Source organism: Macrosteles quadrilineatus, unplaced genomic scaffold (assembly GCF_028750875.1).
Source record: "Macrosteles quadrilineatus isolate MER2022 unplaced genomic scaffold, UCM_ALF_1.0 Scaffold_3__2_contigs__length_128488019, whole genome shotgun sequence".
Taxonomy (NCBI): domain Eukaryota; kingdom Metazoa; phylum Arthropoda; class Insecta; order Hemiptera; family Cicadellidae; genus Macrosteles; species Macrosteles quadrilineatus.
In genome coordinates this window covers 23551044-23575159 of record NW_026542596.1, presented here as the reverse complement: position 1 = coordinate 23575159, position 24116 = coordinate 23551044, and the positions used below count along the sequence as shown (strand labels likewise).

General features: G+C 35.6%; 1 protein-coding gene across 1 annotated transcript; it reads right to left on the bottom strand.

Moving 5' to 3' along the window:
• Positions 1–1806: 1806 nt before the first annotated feature.
• Positions 1807–24041, bottom strand: LOC128989708 (nuclear pore complex protein Nup50). The gene is made up of 6 exons (XM_054411712.1): positions 23918–24041; positions 14275–14433; positions 12268–12566; positions 6303–6758; positions 5426–5527; positions 1807–2124 (listed from the first exon to the last, which is right to left on the bottom strand). Exons 2-6 carry the CDS (start codon positions 14431–14433, stop codon positions 1812–1814), a joined length of 1329 nt encoding a protein of 442 aa, XP_054267687.1. The 5' UTR covers positions 23918–24041; the 3' UTR covers positions 1807–1811.
• Positions 24042–24116: the final 75 nt, after the last annotated feature.

Genomic DNA, 24116 nt, shown 5'->3' with positions numbered 1-24116 from the left:
AAATGTCTCCTTAACAATATCACATTTATTCCCTATTTAAATAACATTAGTTTAACGAGTACTTAGGTTTGTTGCAACAGGAGGGTAAAAAGGTGATTTTTTTGTAAAATGTTATTAGTTTAGTATGAAATGAATGCATTTTCCAAATTGGATCAAAATATGTTCATAAACAAGCAAACTACAACAGTTTACTTGTTCTCCATAAGAATAAGATGGGAATTTTAATAACGCTTCAATATACTAATTTTTTTTATAAGCTCTACAAAATGGTTTGGTAAGAAATTGCTAAATTGTAAGTTTTTAGGGTCAAAAACGAGAAAACCCAATTTTTACCCCATAAAACCCCCCATAAACCCCTGTTCCCATAGTCCGATCATGCTGGTTCGCGAACTCGTTCGAATAAACGCAAGTTTACACGTTTGTACCAAATTTCATCAAAATCGGATGATTTTTGTTCGAGTTATCGCGCTAACAGACACATATATAAATATATACAGTATATATAAATTAATATACAATTGTTTGGATAAAGGGCTACTATTATAAATATTCAAGAAAGCATACTAACTCAGTACCCTGAAATTATTTTTAATTTTTTTAAACTCTACATGTTTCGACCTTTAGGCCATTTACAAGAGTAACATAACCTCACTTTAAACACAACAAATTGATTAATAAATAAACATCATGTGATGATCTTGACATATGATTTTTCTTAATATTTATGGTAAGATAATCTTTGGTCATGAAATTTTATCATATATATATAATCGATTAGTTTTTTTTTTTATTTTATCTTTCTCTTGTTGTTTGTCTTAAATATTAAATTAAATTCTTTAATTTTATATTTTTCATATTTTATGAAAAAATTAAAGAATATTGTATAGGTAACCATCCATTGCCAATTACAATCAGCTGGTGCCCGATAAAAATGCATAACCGTACAGGGTAGTACATGGAAGCCCCTAAAGGCAAAGTGGACTAACCCACACATTTTCAGTTTTTAGATTGGTATACCTGCTGGTGAAGAAAAATCAGCTCTATCTAATGGTAAAACAAGCTAAGCTCTATCAGCTGCATTTTTTTTTCTAGAACAAAAAAATGTTTAGTCCAAAATGCATTATCACACATCTTCTTCTAGGCAGAATGGACTAACCCACAAAATTAAGTGCAAATTTGGACTACCCCCCATTAGAACAATGTTAATCCAAATGTCATTTTGTTGTAAAGTCAAAATGGACTAAACTCTGACATGCCTTTTATTTTTTTTGCTCTATTCTCCTTTATACTCTATGTAGGTCTTAGTTCCACATTGGTGTAACAGTAAAATGGACTAACCTTAATGTTAAAATGGACTAACCCACAGGAGATGGAAGCAAAACGGACTACTCAATTTTGGAAATGAAATATTGTGTTTTTTTTTAATAATTTACCAAACAGTATAATTCTATGGGTTAAATCTGTCAGATTACAAAAAGATCAACTGCTGACCTAAGATATGATTTTTTAACTTTAGCACTCAAGTTAGGTTTGCTTGTAGTTACAGCGTCTGCTGGTCACATAGGTTCCTGTGCTCTTCGCCTGCAGCGGTGTGCGCCGTAACTACTGTACACGGCACATCCTAGCGGTGGGCGCCGGAACCTTCCTTTGAAAGTGTCACTTTTATCTTTCCCAAGTGGTATTTTTATTTTACCATATTTAAAAAAAAATTTAGTTTATACCAACAAAAAATTAAATAAGGAATATTTTTTACACAGAAAATAGAAAATAGGTAGATGGCATAGGTTTAATAAACGAGTCAAATGGTACAATTAGTTAGATGGCTTATATTTGTCTATGGTGCTAAGCAAGTTATCCGCTTCTTCAGCAGTCTTGACTCGCAGAAGCACTGTAGTGGGAGGTGGAGGGTCTTGTGGCGTAGGTAGACACACCAACATGACATTGTTCTTGCCCATGCGTTGTGTCGGTACGCCGCTAGACAGCAGCACATTCAACAGTACATTTCCCAGAACCGTCTCAGCTCTCACTAATAGCTGGTGCCTCTCCTCGTCAACTTTCTTGATGTACAGGGTCCCTACTCCTTTGTCCTTATAATTACTGTCTTTCTTCACAAACACCTTACATCTGAAAAAAAGCATCAAAACATTATAAAAAATACGAGTACTTGCCTTGAATGAATTAGTGACCAGTGGCGTAACAGAAGGGCCCGCAATGCGGGGGGGCCCGCGACCGGTGAGCAGAGAGGCCTGTGAGACCGAAAAATTGGAGTTCATTCTTATTTAAATGTACGAGTATTATCAATCATTCAATAATTGTATAGAATAAGTAAGAACATTGATATTATTAATATTATGTTGTTATCAGTTATCGTTTAATTTCGTTTGGCCTCTTCAGTGATAACGAACTAGGGTAACAAATTTAACGTGAATCTTTGATTATTATGCAATCTTACTTTCATCACCGAGAAATATTTTACTTCTCGGTGATTTCGTACACTGCTTATGTTGTCTGCAAAAATTTTGTTACTTTGGAGCCTGGAGTCATGAATGTTGGCTGGGGCTATTAATATTGTACTATTTTACATTTTAGTTTTGTCCTAATATTGATTGTATTTTGTTAAATACAATATACTGCTACTCTACTGACTGTGTTTGTTAGCCCATATCTTATTTTACCTCACAATTAACCAATACTAAAGACATTATTGTTGTAAAATAAACGCTTGAAATCCATACAAAGATAAAATAAAAAAAATGCAATAAGCTATTTTAGCCTTTAATAAAAGTACGTCAATCTATTAAATTAACCAGCTTTTAGTGTATGAGTTAATTATAACCAACGATTAAACTAACCTAATAAATTAATACTTTAATACTTTACTTTGAAATGGCGACCATACCAATGTAGGCATTTCAAGCCAAGAATTAATGGAGATGAGTGTAGGATGAGTGGTGCAACCTTTTAGTTTTGAAAGAGACTAAGGTCGACATATGCCTTATAGACTAGACACAGCTGTTTTAATAGCCAATACAGCCAAATTTTTTCCTTGTAATTAACGAATTAGTCTAATTATCAGGGTATTAAAAATGGATAACATGTGTGATAAATTAAATTTAAAATTTTTAACTTCCTTGGTATAAACATTCTGATACACCGATGGAAAATAAGGTTTTTTTATATTTGATTTCAAAACTATTTACAAACACTGATATTAACCACGACTGAAATACTTAACACACCCTTTTATGGAACATAACCCATAATTTAATATTTATTATTCTAATTTTAAATTTAATATTTTTTCGTAATTTATTTACCACTCTTTTTATGATTACAATATCATCATTGATCATTGATCATTGTATCGGAGGTCCAAAAATAACTCTGGGGGAGGGGGAGGGCGTTTAATTTTGTTGTATCGGTGGTCTAAAAATAACTCATAAGAGGGGGGCCCAAAAAATAAGTTTGTAGGGGGGCCCGTAAACATTTTTTAGCCACTGTTAGTGACAGTGATCTTTTTATCTGTTCGGGGAGCTTGTGGGATGTTTGAGATAGTAGTGGGAGGGCGCATAACCCTAGTCAGAGCCAAAGAGAGCAGAGGCTACCCATATAACCATGAGTATCCAGAATTGGTACTACGTACAATAAGCTTCAGTTGACTTGCTGGGAACCTGAGTCCGCCCCTTATACGATACCTAGATTTGAGCAAGGTGTGGGTTCATCTGGCCAGCATGCTTCATGGGACACATCCTCCATTGAGGTACATTGTCAAAGTCAAAGTCATCTTTATTGTCACAAAACGTTTTTTTTAAATGCTCTGGCACAGCCAGACAAAACAGGTGACATTGTCAAACTATACTAAAATAAACTAGCTTATATTGGTACAAATAAATACATAGTAGGTAACAAAACAAACAATTCACATTGATTTGTCTTGGAGAAACTGATCAATACTATAATAATTCTTTTCCAACAAAAATTCAAAAAATTTTTCTTTAAAAGATACTAATCCTATTATAGATTTGTAGTACCCAGGCAAATTGTTAAACAATCTTTTACCCATATAAGAAGGTGTCCTTTCCACAAGATTTAATCTGTGTATAGGATATTGAAAATCTGTATGAAATCTAGTGTTATAATTGTGCCAATTATTTTCACTGTGGAGTTTTTCAAAATTTGATTTCACATACAATAAACATTTAAGAATATACAAATTAGGGACGGTTAGAATCTTTAGTTCTTTAAAAAGTCGTTTGCAAGAATGTTTTACGGGTTTAAAAGTCATAATTCTAAGTATTATTTTTTGAAGTTTAAAAAGTTGATACGAATCAGATGTGACGCCCCAAAGCTCTACTCCATACTGTAAAATTGACGAAAATAAAGCGTGATAAATCATTAGTCTAGTGTTTAAATCAACAACATTTCTTAAGACCAACATTTGAAAACATACTGAATTTAACTTTTTAGAGGTGTTATGAATGTGATTCTTCCAATTCAATAAACTATCTACATCAATTCCTAAAAATTTAGCTGTGTTGCTAAGATTTATTTTTTCATTATCAAAATAAACAAAGCCTTTAAGATTGTCCCTACACTGTGCAGTTTGAAATTTTACTATTTGTGTTTTAATGTTGTTCATTTTTAAACCGTTTACTTTAAACCATTTTGACAGATCTTGAAGAGCTTGATTCAAGGCTAAACTTAGTTCATGACTGTCTTTTGATTTAATGATGGCTGTTGTATCGTCAGCATATAACAACAAACTAGGTTTAACATTCTTAGGTAGATCATTTATGTACATCAAAAACAATAACGGTCCTAATATGTCCCTGAGGCACCCCCATAACAATCTTTTCCCATTCAGAAGCATACTTAATGTTTTCTTTAATAATAACTGTTCTTTGAAAGCGATCGTTTAAATATGTTTAAAATATCGTTTAAAAATGTACTTTTCAAGACCATTTTGAAATTCAATACTAATTCCCGCCTTTCCGGTTTTTTCCGACTTCTAGACACCCTGTTCTGAGCTTATCAACAATCACAAACGACCATCTAATGCCTAATGTGTACATTTCAGAGCCCATATCTTCCATAATTTACGTTTTACAGTGTCTAAAATCATGCAATCTTATTGCTTATTATCAATGATTAAAATACAAGTTTTCACTTTCTAAATGCTTGAAAAGAGTTTTTAGAGAAGTTAATTTTTCAACATTTTCCTGGTCTCCCCTTATTTCTGGGGGGGGGGGAAGGGGTATTATATGCCATACCCCCCCGAATCCCCCCTCTTGACAAAGGTCTATCTACGCTACTGGTTTAACCATAAAAAAAACCCATCCATCATGGCACTACTAGGCAAGTAAAGCACTCAAAAGCCTATTGGCATTGTCGCCAAGTTTACTGAAATGGATAAGTTTTCACACACCTTGTAGAAAACACGGATCCCTTCTCCTCAATAGGCTTCACCTCCACCTTGGGCGGCTCATCTGATTCTTCTTCTTCTTCATCTTCTTTGTTTTCCCTTGAACTGTTTTGATAAGAATCATTGTTATTAAAATTGATGTATCCATCCGGTAATAAATACAACATTGTTAAAATGAAAATGAAAGCCAATACAACTTGTATTTATTAGCAAAATGAACCAAAAAATATCTTTGGGTGAATCAAGCAAAAACAGTGTATTCTTAAAACATAATGAGAGAAAGCTACTGTAGGCCTACATGCAAAAATATTACCAACAAAACTGATGGAGGAGATGTGATTTAGTTAAAGTCCCTAAAACTTTGTAGTTTAAGCACCATCCTTGGTCAGATGTCAAGGATACATACCAAAGGTTTTTTTGTAACAAAAGCCAAACCATAGACATCCAGCCAACCACTATCTTTTGATTTAATTCAATTTAACATCTATTGATTGTTTACTCAATTTAATAAACAAATGTAAAGTACAAAATATCAACCTTTTCATAACCATTGTATAACATTGACAATGTTTGCATAGTCATAGTCATGAGATTAAATTAATACAATTAATAATTTCTTGTGAAAGAAAATGGCCTTTTCTGATACAGGGCCGTGGCGAGACAAAAGTGGCAACATCGCAGACCGACCTACTGAAACATTTTGGCACTAATAGAGCGTCTGCAAAATGTTTATGTTAACACCTTTGTTCTTACCATGGCAATAGGCCGGCATGTGCGGCATGGCCACACAACAATGCCGCGGCCTTGTATTAGAGGAGGTTATGCAAAGGATAATTTCTTATTTCTTGTTAAGGTTTTTAGTTCTAGTTTGGTGTATTACCTCGCAGGGATTGAGCTATTGTCAGTTGCAGGTTTACTGAGGGAGGAAGTAAAAGGGTTGATCATCAAAGACGCAGGGTCAGGTTTCTTCAGGAAGCTTGAACCAGAAGAATCGCTATTGAAACCTCCAAAGATTGATGGTACACTTGGTTTTTTTGTTGAATCGTCTTGTAGCATTGGACTTCGACCAGTACCAGATTCACTCTCTTTTACTCCAAACAAAGATTGTTCAAATTTAGTTGAGTCTGTAGAATCGGTTTTCTTGTTACTATCAACGAATGTAAAAGTTTTTGTACTACTGCTTTCTGACGTTTTAGGTACATTTATGGCAAATTTATTATCACTGGTACTGCTACTAACAAAACTAAATGAAGAGAGTGTTTTAGGTGCAGAAGAAACCACTGTTGTGCCTGCTTTCTTTGATGTGTCTCGATCATCCTCAAGTTCTTTTAAATATCTGTAACAACAAAATATAAACAGTTACCTTTGTTGTATCAAAAATAAAATTTACGTTTTTAGGCACTTAAGTTGTGATATCAGTAAAATTAAATTAGCTTTACTTTAGTCAATACCGCTTGCTTCACCTGAAGCAAAATGCTGCACAACGATTTGCTTGAAGCATTTTGTTTCTTTGATTCTGCAGTGTGCTGGAGGTTAAAGCATGATTCAGCATTTGGTTTTAAGCAAAAATAAATATTATTTTTAATGGTCCTCACTTCCTTTTTAAGTATTGTTTTCACATGTGTGATGAGGAAGTCAACGTAGCTGTTGATGTATGTCAGTTTTCGAAAATGCTGGACTAAATAGAAAGAAAACATTGGGTTCACCCAATCAATCAGATGAAGACAGACTTTCAGGGTTTTCTCTCAGAAACTAAATCAGATCCGAGAAATTTTACCCCGTAAGTGATATTGTTAGAAGTCAGATACTTTGATGATTATATATACAGTGTATATATATATATATATCAATAAGTGCTGCGTGCTGTAATGAATGCTTTTTATTATCAAAATAAGTAATCAATTATAAATTTTTGATAATACATGGGTCATTGAATACCATAATGTCATGTAGTTTCCTATTTGTAACTTGCAAATTATAATAATTGATAGTTAATTCTGGAAAATGAAAAATAGTGAACGCAATCATAAACCTGTTGTCAAAACAGCAACGCAGGTGTAAGGGTTTATTGTTTCAGAGGCTAGGGTGTTTCAAGGACAAAGTGTTGGGCCTCCCGGCTTAGGGGGGGAGGGTTGGTGGTTAGAGGGGGAGGAAACTGGTTTTGGCTATTTATTGATTAGTTCACCGACCCTTCTAGACTCTAGACAACAAAATTGAGTGACAGTGACAGCATGTTAAATCACCGTGTTCTGTATTTAATTTGTTGTTTACTTTGTGTGTTATTCTATTAATTTTAGTGTTTTGTTATATTTCCTCCTGGTCCCTTGCAAATTGTATTATCAATGCTAAATAATTGTGGTCAATTCAAATTATATTTTTGATTATTCAAATCTCCTACGCAAAAAGACAAAAGTCAAACCAGGCAAGGAAAAAACCTGCTATTGTAATCCCCGTACCCAGCCATTTGGGAAGTGGTGAAAGTCTAGTCTAAATATAGCTCAAAGGTCTCACCCTTCCCTTCCCCCCTTCCAACCCCCTACTCAATGTTACTATTCCGCTCATTTCGAGGTCATTGCACAACGCCTGCCTCCCTTCTATTGTTTTGCCTTTATAGTGTTTCTATTCTGACTTTTATAAACATAAATTTATTGCTTACGTAACAGTTCAGTAGTGAAATTTTCTATTGTGAAACAGTAGGCCTACTTTAAAACAAAATCACTACCGGTCATGCCATTCTATTCTGTGCCAAGTCAGTATACCATTGTCATTGCCAGTCAGTCGCCGGCGACTGCTTTGAGTTGACCTACCGGTATTCTGTCGTGACAGCTATAAAAATAGGTTAGGACAACACCTCTTTCTTATTTCTATATTTGTATGACTGTAGAATCTACAGTAATACAAATTATCCATCATTTTATGTAAACACAAGTTACATTTCAACAAATATTGATCTTTTACAATTTTATACCAAACTACTGTAGCGAGTTCAAAGATAAGCTGAGTTTAAGGCCGTACTTTACTCGAACTCAAAATCTCGAATACTCGCCCATTTTGTGTTAATAGTATAAATAAAATTGGATCCATTAAAACCGGATCCAGTCCAAGATCCGATTTTTTTGTGGATACGATCGGGCGTCGGTCTAGCTCAGATCCGGCGGGGATCCGGTAGTCCGATATCCGGATCCGACCATCACTAAAATAGACAGTAAACACTGATTATCAACTTTTTTGGTTCGTGCTGATTTAAGAATGAACCAGAAGTATTGAAAGCCAACAAATATAAATGTGAAAACTAAGTAACAATACTACCGTACGTCATAAAATAAACTCTATTTTATTTAATACAGGTCAATAATAATTAACTTAACGATTGCTTTATTGATATATAGGCTTATTCTAATTGTTAGTGAAGGGTGAATTTCCTTAGGCCAACCATAAAATTAGCAGTGTCCATTAATGAGGTTAGGTCAGCAACTATCCTCTTGTTCATAATTTTATTTAGTACATTTTTTACTTTAACTTTTTTTAAGGTTAAGGATCCATTACAGAAACACATGTTGTATTTAATTTTTGAAGAAAATCATGGCGTGCTGCATCGAATCGAATCGCATCGATTCGAATCGAAATTCTTTGAATCGCATCGATGCATCGAATCGAAAAAAATATGCTGCATCGCACACCCCTATTAGAAATTATTAATAGATAATGTTGTGTTGTGATTGTTATACAAGAAACCCTTCCCGACAGACCGCCACCACCCACCACTGCTCGAGCGAACACCATTACCGCAAAGATACGTTGTACAGCTATCGGTCTCGGTGGTGTAGTGGATAGCGCACCGGGCTGATAATTTGAAGGTAGCCTGTTTGAAACCCACCGGAGGCATTAACTTTTTGATTCGATTTTTTTCATTATTAGCAAGTTTGGTTGGTTTGGTTAGGTTATGATGGTTAAATTTTATAAATAAAAAAATTATATAATTGATTTTGAGACATTTATAATTTTATTTTATGAACAGAACTTTTTTTTTATTTTCATTATCAGCAAGTTTGGTTAGGTTATGACAGTTAAATTCATTTAAATTTAACCAACTAACGATACGTTTTGACAGCGACAGTGATAGAGATAACAATTTCCCTTGAACAGTTCGGCTATGCACGGTATGATGCGTTCTGCACGGCGTGGTGGTGGGTGGTGGCGGTCTGTCGGTAACGTCTCATGTTATACATAATGAAATGAGTAACCTTGGTAATTTCTTAATTATTTACTAATTTGCATGGGCTGTATGACTATCAAAGTGGTAGCAAGAAAAATTAAACAACAATTTAGTTTAATGGAAATTCTAAATATAATTTGTTAAGTTTTAATGAAACTTAAAATTCATTTTCAAAGAAGAGTTATTTTATTTTTTAAACAACAAAAGGTCAATTGAATATTGAGAGCCACTAATCCTTTACTAATTAGAAGGGATTTGGCGCATGCGCAGAATGTCTTGATCATTGAAACATCAAGCATTTTGCTGTATGGGATCCATTCGTCTAGCGGCTGCTCAAATGTTTCAAGGTATTGCGAGGCGCCTCGCAACGTTTGCTTGATAAATAAGCAGGCTCCCATCAAAATACATGGGGCGCCCGTACCCAGCGAAACGGCACACGGAAGATTTCTCAGGTGCCGTTTGACGTCACTAACGCTGACGTCACTTTAAGGGAACACCAATACTGCAACGATACGATTTTGAGCCATCGGCCTCGGTGGTGTAGTGGATAGCGTGGCGGGTTGATATACCGGATGTACCGGGTTCGAATCCCGCCGGTAGCACTAACTTTTTGTCAACAATTTTTTCCATATCAGCAAGTTTGGTTGGTTTGGTTAGGTTATGACAGTTTAATTTTATAAATAAAAAATTAAAAAATATAATTTTTGGCATTTATAATTTTATTTTATAAACAAAACTATTTTTTAGATTAGTAAACTTTAATTAGATTTTTCCATTATCAGCACGTTTGGTTAGTTTGGTTAGGTTATGATAGTTTAATTTAATATTAGAAAAATTATACAATTTTCTGTTTCTTCAGACGCATCAGTTAGTGACGTCAAACGGCACCTGAGAAATCTTCCGTGTGCCCCATTGCCGTACCCAGCAAAAAATTTTGCCTCGCAACACTTGCTTCAGGTGAAATGCTGCATCAGTGTGCGTTCAGCATTAACAACCGTTTCAGCATTACAATGGTATTCACAGACACTTTCAACGATTTTGGATAAAGCATTGTTTTTTAAGTTAAATCATATAACATGTAATTTACAAAAATGTATCAAAAATAAATATAATTACATATTAGTTATTATTACATTTTAATTAATTTATAAGATTTATAAGTGATGTGTAAATAATGAAATGGACGTAACAAAAGTTAAATCTGTGGAGCTTGAGTTATTGACTGAGGTAACCATAGACCTACAAGTTTAGTTAAGTGAAGATGAGTATAAAATGAATCAGAAAAATAGCCTTGGTGTATCAAAGACACCTTGAAAATAGTTGGGCCAATCGTGTTTGAGCACATTTGTTCACAATCAATTGTAATTTTTAGACAGTTACCTAGTTAAAACTTTGAAAAACTCCAAATATAAGGTTAGAGTAGAAAATTAATACTCATCCCAGTTTGAATTAATAAAGAGTGTGAGCTCACTCCATTGCTCTTTAATTTAGCTCTGGAAGGAGCGTTAAAATAAACAAGAAATATAAATCTAGGTATAAGCATTGGAAATAGAAGCACTGGCACTTGCAGATGATGTTGTGTTTTAGTATCGGAGGACAGAGATGAACTGGCGTAGATGACACATATTCTAATAGACAAAACTCGATCCATAGGATTAGAAATAAACTATGAAAAGACTGACTTGGTACATTTAGGGCGGGGAAACAATGGTAGAGAAAGTATTGAACTATAAATTCAAATAAGTTAAAGAGTTCAAATACCTGGGTGCAATAGTAAATTCAAAACATAATAAATTAATAGAATAGAAGCATGTATGCATTAAACATCATTTGTGAATCATAATTACTGTCACATAAAACAAAACTAAGTGTATAAAGGACTATTATCAGACCAATGCTTCTTTATGGAGCGGGGAGATGGATAATAGATAAACAAACAGAAAAGAAGTTGGTTACATTTGAAAATAGAATTTTGAGGAAAATATTTGGACCTGTTAGAGAGGAAGAATGATGGAGAATCAGGCACAACCAAGAAATCAGAGAAATGCCCCATCCCCAGACATAGTAGGAGAGGCGAAGAGCAGAAGGGTGGGCAGGGCAGGCCATATATCTAGGAGGGAAAATGGAAAACCAGTTAAAGAAGTTTGGAGGAAACCCCCAGCGGGAAGAAGACCCCAACAGAAGACCAAAGAATCGCTGGAAAGACCAGGTGGAGTCAAAGATTTGCAAAAATTGAGAGCGAGGCAAGAAGATTCGGAAGACAGGGGGAGATGGAGGCAACTTATTGGCAAGGCCAAACACCACCTAGGCCAGGGAATCCAAGGCCATAGGAGTAAATAAGTAACTAAGTTAAAACTCAAAACCTGACATCTAAATATTACATATAGTTTTCACATTTATAAACTAGGCCTTTTTTAATAGGTTATTATGCATTAAAATTCTTCAGCAATCAGACCTTTAGCTCATAAGAATTCTAGTTCAACGGTCTCAATTATTATGTACTAATTAGTAATTTCGTTGATCACTTTTTGAAAATGCATTCAAAAATCCAAAACCCTGAAGAAAAAAATAATGTTTTGCTATAATTGGTGGAAATTATCACTCATGTTAATGAGTAAACAAAACTTACTTCTCATAATCTTTAAACACTGGAGTTAAAATGCAGCCAGGGTTTTTATCGACACAAGACTTGATCCAGGTTGAAACGCTCTTATTGAGCTCCTGTAGGTTGCTGAGATATTTCTGTTCAGCTGTAACTTCCGTTGACATTGGCGTAATGGTTGTGCCATTGGTGGATGGTGTAGAGGTACTAGATGAAGTGGAGTTGCTCAAAAAACCAAAACTGGTCTTGGAATTAGAACTTGGGTTCAGTGATGGTGTGCTTGGCTTAAATCCAGTGAATCCGGCAAACAAAGATTTTCCCGCTTCCTAAAAAATACAATCAAGTGATTTATTTCACTTTATATGAACACAACTGCTTTCAATGCAGTGCAAAAAAAGCAAAAACAGTGGGGGTAAATTAAAAACTCTAAGATTTTAGAAACCATTATACTCTGTTCACTAAATTAAGCAGTTTTAAGGGAATCAATTCTATCCCCTCCACTTGAAAACAACAATTATAACCATACCTTTAAAACAACAGCTCCACAGGTGAGGTTTAGCAAAACGTTGTCAGCTGCATAACAAAAATATTACCTAAATTTTTTCTGAGTAAACAGCTATCGATGTGCTAATGAACTACTCACAAGATACTGCTGTTTGTTACAGTGTTTCACACTATCTTATATACTAAAAAACTTTTTTAAAACTTACAAATGACAGCTAGACTGGCCATACTACTGGACCGAATTGCACGCGGTTAGTGCCAAATGAAATACATTTTCCTGTAGATGAACAGAATCCCTTTAATAAATTAAAATAGGCTAAAAAATAAGCACGAAAAATGAATTTGAAATTATAAAAAAAAAACATGGGCCTAATGGGTTGCTATGCTGGTGACAAAAAAACAGTATTTACACAGAATATCCAAACAAATTCCAATCACATGTTTTATTTACAGTGTGGGGTGAAAATAGAGAAGTCTGTACATTACATATTTTGGCTTGAGTTTTCAACCACTGGACGATTTCTATTTTACTATTAACTATTTTACAGAGTCGTTCAAAGAAGGGATCGTCTGTGGCAGTTAGATTAATGTATCTGCAATATTAAAATGATACATGGGAAGGGAGAAAAGGTCCACGATGTTGTAGGAAGTGGTGAAGGAAGTAGTAAAAGCGAGCCGTGCGGAGTGTAGGAACAGTCTGTGGGAGCTATATTAATGCTGTTAATACTGTTCGATGAAATGGCGACCATACATAGTAGGTATTTTAAGCCAAGTATGAATGGAGATGAGTGTAGGATGAGTGGCGCGATCTTGTAGTCTTGTTAGTGACTAAGGCCGACATTCCTTAGACACAGCTGTTAATTAATAGCCCATACAGCTAATGGCAACTAAGGGACCTACAGTTTATAGTGGAATCCGAACCACATTTTTTCCTTGGTATATACGAATTGGTCTTATTATCAGGATAGTACTGCATCTGCAACACTTAAATGCTATGGGAAGGGAGGGAAACAGGTCCACGACATAGGAAGTGGTGATGGAAGTACCTAGTAAAGGCAAGTAGTGCGGAGCGTGGGAACCGTTTGTGTCAGTTGGATTAATGTATCTGCAATACTAAGACTGTGCAGTCAGAGTAAACTAATGATTTTCTCCAAGCAAAGCTTGGTCCCCAGGTATTTGGTAGAATACAAATCCTGTAAATTTTATCTTAAAATATCAGCTGGGTAAAAAATGGCAGATTCAAGAAATATTTGAACGGTTGCCATTTTGACAAGGTTGTATTTTACTAAATAAAACCTTTAATTTGATACCAAACTCGACCTATGCTGATGCTGTTCAAGGAAACGCATGTACGGTATTAACATTTTACTGATTAGGTTGAAATTAAATCTTATATAAAAAAAAAAACTTTTGCAATCTTATTATAGCCACTGATCATACTACTGGCCCAGTCAATTGCTGATCTGATTAATCCAATTTATGTGTAGTTACACATGCTTTAAAAATAAATAGTTTGTAGACTATTCTTACACTACTTTCAGATGTTTTGACTCTTCGCCGAGCTACTTTTATAGCCCTCTTCTGCAGCAAGTCTGCTGAAGCAGTTTTGAAGGTTCCTGCTTCTTCCGATTCAACTTCTTGATCCCAATTGTCATGGTTGAGGTCTGTTGTTGCAGTTCTTTTCGCCATCTAAAAGTTTGGAATTTTATCAATAGTACGTAATCCAAAACTAATTTTAAAATTGTAGACCAATTTCTTTCTTAAAAAACGACAAGATAAAATAAAGCTATTTTTAAGAATGGTTGGGTACAAACAGGAGTAAAACATAATTATTATTTTGCAAATAAATCCCCTTTTGTTGGATGATTTTTTTTTTAAATTTTTGAATTATCCTGTCTTTGGAGAAAACAGCATCCGGATAAATTAATGGTAGCCTATATTTAAGTCTACATAACACTTACACTGAGAAGTAAATTCTCAAGCTTTTCTTGGTTAGCAAATTTCGGTATAAGAGAGATCTTAGTTGGCAAAGGGTTTTTTCATGGTTTTCCCCCGATCGCGGCAACACGCGTGAGCATATTTGGTGGTTTCGGCAACACCGTTAATCGTCCCCCACGATCGCGGTAACACCCGTAAGCATATTATGCGGTTTCGTTGACACCGAGAGTCGTTTCCCGCGATCAGGGCAACACCAGTTGTTGTGTTTCGGTTAACCAACGTTTCCGATGACCGGGCTCCGGATTCCCGGAGGTTTGGGTTAATTCCTAGAGTTTTCCAGAATATTTCAAGGTAAGATAAAATTCCCAAAGGTTTCCCGGTTTTCCCGGAGAGTAGACACCATGTTTTTATAGGTGGAACCATGTCAGTTTAGGTTGATATCGTAAGGTTTTGAGAGCTGATGATGGTGAAAAGCATCTGTGTAAAAAAAAATACCCCCACCGCAGCAAACCTTCAGACTTGGTGAATTTCCATTTGCCTGATTGGATTTTAAATTAAAAAATCTATTTAAATAACATTAGGTTTAACAAGTACCTAGGTTTGCTACTACAGGGGGGTTAAATAAAGTGGTTTTTTAGTAAAATATGAATAGCTTAGTATAAAATAAATAAGCTTGCCAAGTTTGATCCAAATACATCCATAAACAAGCAAACTACCGGTACCGTACAACCTTTTACAATATTCTCCATAAGAATAACGTAAAAATTTTAAATTTACAATTTTTTGAATTTTCTCCTTAGCCAATAACCGTAGCCTACGGTACAAAACACTTTGATATAGGTACTAAATTATTTGTTTTACTAAGCTCTTTAAAATGGTCCAGATAAAAATTTGAAAATTTTGAGATTTTAGGGTCAAAAATGAAAAAAACAACCTTTTTTACCCAATAAAACCTCCTGTAAAACCCTGTCACCCATGGTCCGATCATGCTGGTTCAGGAACCCATTCAAGTTTATCCCACCATACACATTCAAACCCAATTTCATCAAAATCGGACAAAAATTACTCAAGTTCAGGGACACATATATAGATCTACTAGCTGTAACCCGCGGGCTTTGCCCCGTTTAACTTCTAAATTTTCAAGATAATCTCGTTCGCATGGCTCAATCACGTCCTGGTTGAAGTTTGTTCGCTACGCTCACTCACCTTTAGGTTGGAGCTCGTTCGCTGCGCTCACTTGCCTTCAGGTTAGCTCGTTCGCTACTCTAACTCGCCTCCAGATTGAAGTTCGTTCGCTACGCTCACTCACCTTTTGGTTGCAAATTAGCTGTTGTCATAAATGTAAAAGAAATAATAGTGCTGCACCCTGTTGGTAATCCTTGTAACTTTAATGCTATTGAACATCATAGAACAGAACCAACTTGTTTAATTGAAACAGCTGTTAAGATTCAATAATTCCATTTCTCATAAGGTTAACATGGTAAACTCCAGATATTTTGAAATGTCGAACTAACTTATAGGGAGTAAATGGAGTTTAATAAATACAGGAAAGTTAGAACCAACAATATAGAAATCACCCAAATTTATTAAATAGGAAATTTAATATTTATTTATAGAAAAGCTTATCAATTTCACGGTTCATTAGTTAAGTCTCAAGTCAACAATAAATGACAAATTAATGTTCATGTCAGCTTACATCACAATAGTATCCATTAAATATCACTTGACAAAATAGCTAAGCCCGTGTCGAACTACAAGGAGTGTCGAACTATCGAAGGTTTACTGTGTATAGCCTAGGGGACAGTTGTGTAGTATCGGACAGCGGGTCGGGTAGTATCGGAAAAACGATGTTTCTAGCTTTTGCTGCTAGAGGCAGCACTGAATAGGACATTAGCAGAAGCATCAAGGAGAAAAACTACGTGAGCGCCATTATGCGTTTCGTGCCTTAGTAAACGTCTGTGCTGTAACAAATTTTTATTTTTTCGTTATCATTTCTGTGCACGTACTAATGTTTAAGACATCAGTGTGCTAAACTAAGAAAGTACTTTTATGTTTAAACATAATTATTTGATAGTAAAGGGGTTGAACTTTATTTTGTAGACGAATGGTTAGTTTAGTTCGGTTAGTACGGAAGTGGTAGGCAATATGGCGGGCCATGTTGGTCGGGTAGTATCGGACAAGCTCACGTCGGGTAGTATCAGACAGAATGAATAGGTAGACTAAAAGTTAAATTAAAATTATCTAAATAATTTTAAAACAACTCAACGTAGGCTAATTGATAACTAGGCATGCGGCCTCAGGTCCGCCAATTGAGCGGAGTAAGCAAGCTTTGATATAAACAAATAACTTTAATTTGTTTTCATGATTCAAATTGAATACATGATGACGTCACCATAGCAACAATCCAATTGAATTCTCGTGGTTGGTTGGAAGAGTTGAAGGAAATATGAATCCAGTTAGCTGTTTCTATTAGCCTATTTATTGGGTTGTACTAAATTTTCAACCTAACATAAAAATGCCAACATGCTGTTCTGTTAGCTGTAATAATTCATCTTATAGTATTACGGAAAAAAATAGGAATATTATCACGCTTATTTTATAACTGGACGCCCGTACAGACCAAGCAGTCTGGGCTCTACTTTTTGTAATTATTACCTTCATTTTTTACCCAAAAGGGATTAATGGCGTCAGACTTTCAAATAAAAAATATATACATTTAAACAAACAGACATAAATTACTGAACATATATTTACAACATTGGCATGTGTAATTGTAACTGTGTCTGTATATCTGCACAGAGATAATTATTTCCACACTTATAAGTTATAAATTGGACAACACAAGTTAACAAGTTTAGATAAAAGATATTTAATATTAATATAAAGATATTTTAGATATTTAATTATAATAAATAGCTATAACTGAACTTCTGTATAGGCCTAGCAGTCTAGGCATTAGGCCTACGCATCGTAATCGTAACTATACAAGCCTAACCAATTATTTACACGCCTTTGTTAAAGTGGACTTCTATAAAATCCTAGGTAATTATTTATTTATTGTAGTCGCAACTGGACTTTAGTGTGCAAGCCCAGCAAATCACTGTATTTATTTAGGATAGGCTACCGTTAATAATATTTGAAAATACTGAATTCCTGCTTCGGAAATACAGTTTCTATAGTTTTAAATTTGAATACTCTCTTTTACTGTTTATAAACTAAGTACAGTACCTGGAAACCGAGCTTTGTTCGGGAAAAATCATTCCCCCACTCTGCGATGCCAGCCTTTACTACTTCCTTCACCATTTCCTACGTCATTGTTTCCTTCCCTTCTCATAGCATTTAAGTATTACAGATACATTAATCTAACTGCCACAAAAGGTTCCCACACTCTGTGATGCTAAACTTTACTACTTCCTACGTCGTGGACATGTTGTCATCTCTTTCCATTGCATTTTAGTATTTTAAATACATTAATCTAATTGCCAACAACATTTCCCACACTCCGCACTGCTAGCATTTACTAATTCTTTAACCATTTCCTATGTCTTGGACATCTTTTCATCCCATCTCATAGCATTTCAGTATTTAAATTTCAGATACAGAAATCAAACTGTTACAATTGGTTTCCAGTTCCCAGACTCCACAGTGCTCGCCTTTACTACATCCTTCACCTCTTCCTACGTCGCGGACCTGATTCCCTCCCTTCCCATTGCATTTTAAGATTGCAGATACCTTAATCTAATCCTTATAAACAGTTCCCACACTCCGGACTGCTCGCCTTGACTACTTCCTTTACCATTTCCTACGTTTCGGACCTGTTTTCCTCCCTTCCCATAGCATTTTAAGATTGTAGATACCTTAATCTAATCGTCATTAACAGTCCCCACACTCCAGACTACTCGCCTTTACTACTTCCTTCACCACTTCCTACGCCACGGACCTGTTTCCCTCCCTTCCCATAGCATTTTAGAATTCCAGATGCCTTAATCTAATCGTCATAAACAGTTCCCACACTCCGGACTACTCACCTTTACTACTTCCATCACCACTTCCTTCGTCGCGGACCATGTTTCCCTCCCTTCCCATAGCATTTTAGGATTGTAGACACCTTAATCTAATCGTCATAAACAGTTCCCACACTCCGGACTACTCACATTTACTACTTCCTTCACCACTTCCTACGCCACGGACCTGTTTCCCTCCCTTCCCATAGCATTTTAGAATTTCAGATGCCTTAATCTAATCGTCATAAACAGTTCCCACACTCCGGACTACTCACCTTTACTACTTCCATCACCACTTCCTACGTCGCGGACCTGTTTCCCTCCCTTCCCATAGCATTTTAAGATTGTAGATACCTTAATCTAATCGTCATAAACAGTTCCCACACTCCGGACCGCTCACCTTTACTGCTTCCTTCACGACTTCCTACGTCACGGACCTGTTTCCCTCCCTTCCCATAGCATTTTAGGATGACAGATACCTTAATCTAATCGTCATAAACAGTTCCCACACTCCGGACTACTCGCCTTTACTACTTCCTTCACCACTTCCTACGCCGCTGACCTGTTTTCCTCCCTTCCCATAGCATTTTAGGATTGTAGATACCTTAATCTAATTGTCATAAACAGTTCCCACACTCCAGACTACTCACCTTTACTACTTCCTTCACCATTTCCTACGTCGCGGACCTGTTTCCCTCCCTTCCCATAGCATTTTAGGATAACAGATACCTTAATCTAATCGTCATTAATAGTTCCCACGCTCCGGACTACTCGCCTTTACTACTTCCTTCACCACTTCCTACGCCGCGGACCTGTTTCCCTCCCTTCCCATAGCATTTTAGGATAACAGATACCTTAATCTAATCGTCATAAACAGTTCCCACACTCCGGACTACTCGCCTTTACTACTTCCTTCACCACTTCCTACGCCGCGGACCAGTTTTCCTCCCTTCCCATAGCATTTTAGGATTGTAGATACCTTAATCTAATCGTCATAAACAGTTCCCACACTCCAGACTACTCACCTTTACTACTTCCTTCACCATTTCCTACGTCGCGGACCTGTTTACCTCCCTTCCCATAGCATTTTAGGATTGTAGATACCTTAATCTAATCGTCATAAACAGTTCCCACACTCCGGACCACTCACCTTTACTGCTTCCTTCACGACTTCCTACGTCGCGGACCTGTTTCCCTCCCTTCCCATAGCATTTTAGGATAACAGATACCTTAATCTAATCGTCATAAACAGTTACCACACTCCGGACTAATATTTACCACAAAACTAATAGCAATAACAACAATTAAAAGAAATAATCTGCTTGGAATAGAATAGTAAGGCCGCCAGAAATTATGCGAATCGGTGTATTGTTAATCAACGCTTAATGGTACCTATTCATCGGACTCCTTTTCTTTTGTACTGTCCTTTGTAAATAGGCCATATGTGAATATGCAAGCTGAGGTGCCCGTGGGTACAGAATGTCGAGTCGCATACGCTACGATTCTTTGTTTACATCTACGTTGTTATCTCGTAACCATCATGGCAACTCATAAAACTCATGTTAAACATTGCAAATTTAATGTCAGTCTTAAATTGTACAGGTATCATCAAATTGAAATTTGTTTGTTTCGAAACATCAAAAATATTTGTCGAAATACCCCTGGTAAGTTTGGATTCAATATGTTCAGCCGTTATTGAGTTAATTGATTACATAGTTTGCATAAGGTCCGATCTCAAAGAGCTTCGCTCGCTCCGCTCAATTAACTCGCATTATTTATTTTTAGGTGTTCCAACATGGGGAAAATTTGGCATAAATGGGATGAGTTTAATATGAAACAAGCAATCAACCAAGTTTTATTGAAGAAATTAACAACGAGACAAGCTAGCGAGAGGTTTGCTGTTCCAAAGAGCACTTTACTTTGGGGGACAGAATTAAGTCACTATCACAAGGACAGGAGATAGAAATTAAACCAGAATTGGGTTGCTTACACTTGAAAAGGGCATTTACTGACGACCATGAACAGATTTTGTACGATTCATATCTTATTCTTTAGTCTTTAGATAGCCAGCCTTTGTGTACGGTAAAGATGTATTTTTAAATGTTGCTTACCAGTACCGTACGCTATAAAGCTTTAAAAAAATTAAGACTAGGTTTCTAAAAAATTAACCCTCCGAGTGTCATGCGTCGCTGCAGCGACGCGTAACGCACTTTGTATAGTGTCGTGCGTCGCTGCAGCGACTCGCGAACACTGTTTACGGCGAAGGCTCTATGACTAACTGAATCGGACTGTACTGGATTGAGTTAGGTATCGTTCTGTCCGTAATATTCTAAGCTTTCTGCAGAGGTCTGTCTCTAAGCACTATTCATTTTAGTTCCGAAAATATTGTAGCAGACAGCTGACTGAGCTGACGTGCGTGTATTTGTAAACAGCTAGGTTACCCTCGGACCGATGACTGATGTGTTTTATTACGTTTATCATTGTTTTAGTGTTAAAAATCAAAAGTAGTGATATACGTGGTGCATTATAAGAAGATTTAAGTGGTTTTGAAGTGCTGGTTGATGATCCTGAAGAAGTAGGTAGTGATATTGATGTAAATTATCAGCCAGATTCCTAGCTATGGTTGGGCTATGCATTCTTAGCTAAACGCTATGTACTGAAATCTGTTTTTTGCCCATAACTTTTTTATTTGCAAATCTACTTTCTTATATTATTATAGATTTGTAATCCTCATAAAATTTAGAACAAAGTGGCCATTTTCAAATATTTATAGGCCTATAATTTATACAATTTCATTGAGCGCAAACTTATTTTTTTTTGAAAATTTTCGAAATTATACATTTTTTTACCTAAAAAAATTTTTTTTTTTTTAAATCTTCCTTATGTTTTATATATAATATTGAAGCCCAAGATTTTCCAAACAAAATGGTATATAGAACAGTATAATTAACATTGTTTTTAAGCTTCTCAGATCAGTTTTAATAAAACCTTGCAAATGAGCAAAAAATAGGCTGACATTAAGGCCAAAACACGTGACACTCGGAGGGTTAAATAAAGAAAAACAAAAAATAGAAAGATTTTTTCTACGAGTTTATGAAGAGGCATCCAGACCTGAGGATGAGGACGGCAGAATCAACCAGCCTGCAACGAGCGTCTGGTTTTGGCAAAGATCAAGTAGACCTTTTTTATTGTAAAAAACTGTTATTGTAAAACCCATTTTTATACTTATAGCCTGATATAACTTAGTTAAGCTTTTTATAGCCTAGTGTTGAAACAATTTGTACCGATAAAAGTATGTTATCAGGCTGCATGTTGTTATTTTTTAACCTAAAAGTAGTTGTAGTCAACCCTGTCTGACACTACCCTCCAAAAATCAGATGGGCCCAAATGTAAGGGTTAGAAAAAGTGTGAAAGCATCACTATGCATTCATATTAGAAATATTATATTGATTGTGTAAGGTATAAAAGTGGATATGATAGGTCTATGCTTTTTAGGTAGCTTTATTATAAACTAAACTTATACCAGCTGCAGCTGTCTAGGTCTTTACTATTTATCAAAACTAGCGAGGACCATAATATTGAAAGCCTAGGCCTATAACAGCGTTTACCTTGTTGTTATGAATTGATAGGCCTAAGTAGGCTATATTCCGTAAAAATGTTACAAACTTTCAATTATAATGGTAATTATATCGACCTCCGGACCTCACGCGAAATTAAAAATTTTTTTTTCCAAAATGTTCGAAATTTCACGCTGATTTCAAAAATGATTGTCGTTTTTTTCGGAAACGTCCCGTTTTCCCGGAAAATGGGAAAAACGGGAAAAATATTTTTTTGCTCAAAACCCATGTTGTGGGTACTCAAATTGTGCGGAATTTCCTCCTGAACAAGAATATATAAATTTTATTACGATCGGACCACTATTAAGTAAAATATCACCGAAAAACGGGAAAACGGGGAAATTCTTCTTTGCTCAAAACCCATGTTGTGGGTACTCAAATTGTGCGGAATTTCATCCTGAACAAGAATATGTAGTTTTTATTACGATTGCTTTTAAGTAAAACATCACCGGACAGGTTACCCAACCTAACATAACCCAACTTAGGTTTAGATTAGGTTAGGATAGGTTAGTTTAGGTAAGGTTAGGTTAAGTTAGGTTAGGTTAGGTTGGTTTAGGTTAGGTTGAGTTTCGTTAGGCTAGGTTAGGTTAAGTTTGGTTAGGTTAGGTTAAGTTAGGTTAGGTTAGTATAGTTTAGGTTAGGTTAAGTTAAGTTAGGTTAGGTTGGTTTAGGTTAGTTTGAGTTTCGTTAGGTTAGGTAAGGTTAAGTTTGGTTGGGTTAGTTTGGTTAGGTTAGGTTAGTTTAGGTTAGTTTACTTACAATACTCATGTTATTGATAAACTTACCTAACCTAACCTAAGTTCCTAAGTTAGGTTAGGTTAAGTTAGGTTACACTAAACTAACCTAACCTAACCAAACTTAACCTAACAAAACTTAACCTAACCTAACCTAACCGAAACTAACCTAAACAAACTTAACCTAACCTAACGAAACTCAACCTAACCTAAACCAACTTAACTTAACCTAACCTAACTTAACCTAACCTAACCTAACCTAACCTAACTTAACCTAACCTAACCAAACTTAACCTAACCTAACGAAACTCAACCTAACCTAAACCAACCTAACCTAACCAAACTTAACCTAACCTAACCTAACGAAACTCAACCTAACCTAAACCAACCTAACCTAACCTAACTTAACCTAACCTAACCTAAACTAACCTATCCTAACCTAACCTAATTTAACCCTAAGTTAGGTTATGTTAGGTAAGGTAACCTGTCCGGTGATGTTTTACTTAAAAACGATAGTAATAAAAACTACATATTCTTGTTCAGGAGTACCTACAACATGGGTTTTGAGCAAAGAAAAATTTCCCCGTTTTCCCGTTTTTCGGTGATATTTTACTTAATAGTGGTCCGATCGTAATAAAATTTATATATTCTTGTTCAGGAGGAAATTCCGCACAATTTGAGTACCCACAACATGGGTTTTGAGCAAAAAAATATTTTTCCCGTTTTTCCCATTTTCCGGGAAAACGGGACGTTTCCGAAAAAAACGACAATCATTTTTGAAATCAGCGTGAAATTTCGAACATTTTGGAAAAAAAATTTTTTAATTTCGCGTGAGGTCCGGAGGTCGATATAATTACCATTATAATTAATTAGTGCCTACCTCTTTTACACGATTACAGGCTTCGACGTTTATTTAGTGTTGCCTTGCTTCAACATGGAATTTTAATTTCTCAATTTATTTATTCTAACCTCGCTATTCACTACTAAGTAAGGAGTTCGTGACTTCGACTTTCGACTTCGCTTCCACTTGTTGTCTTGCCTCTGTGCTCTGCTCTCGCTTGGATCTGACTTAGGGGAGG

What these genes read in the sequence shown, in the direction of transcription:
- LOC128989708 (XM_054411712.1), bottom strand. Translation starts at nt 14,433, where the DNA reads ATGGCGAAAAGAACTGCAACAACAGACCTCAACCATGACAATTGGGAT. An exon ending in GTGTTTAAAGATTATGAGAA is followed by an intron (nt 6,759 to 12,267) that starts GTAAGTTTTGTT and finishes TTGTTGTTACAG; the next exon opens with ATATTTAAAAGAACTTGAGG. An exon ending in AATAGCTCAATCCCTGCGAG is followed by an intron (nt 5,528 to 6,302) that starts GTAATACACCAA and finishes TTATCAAAACAG; the next exon opens with TTCAAGGGAAAACAAAGAAG.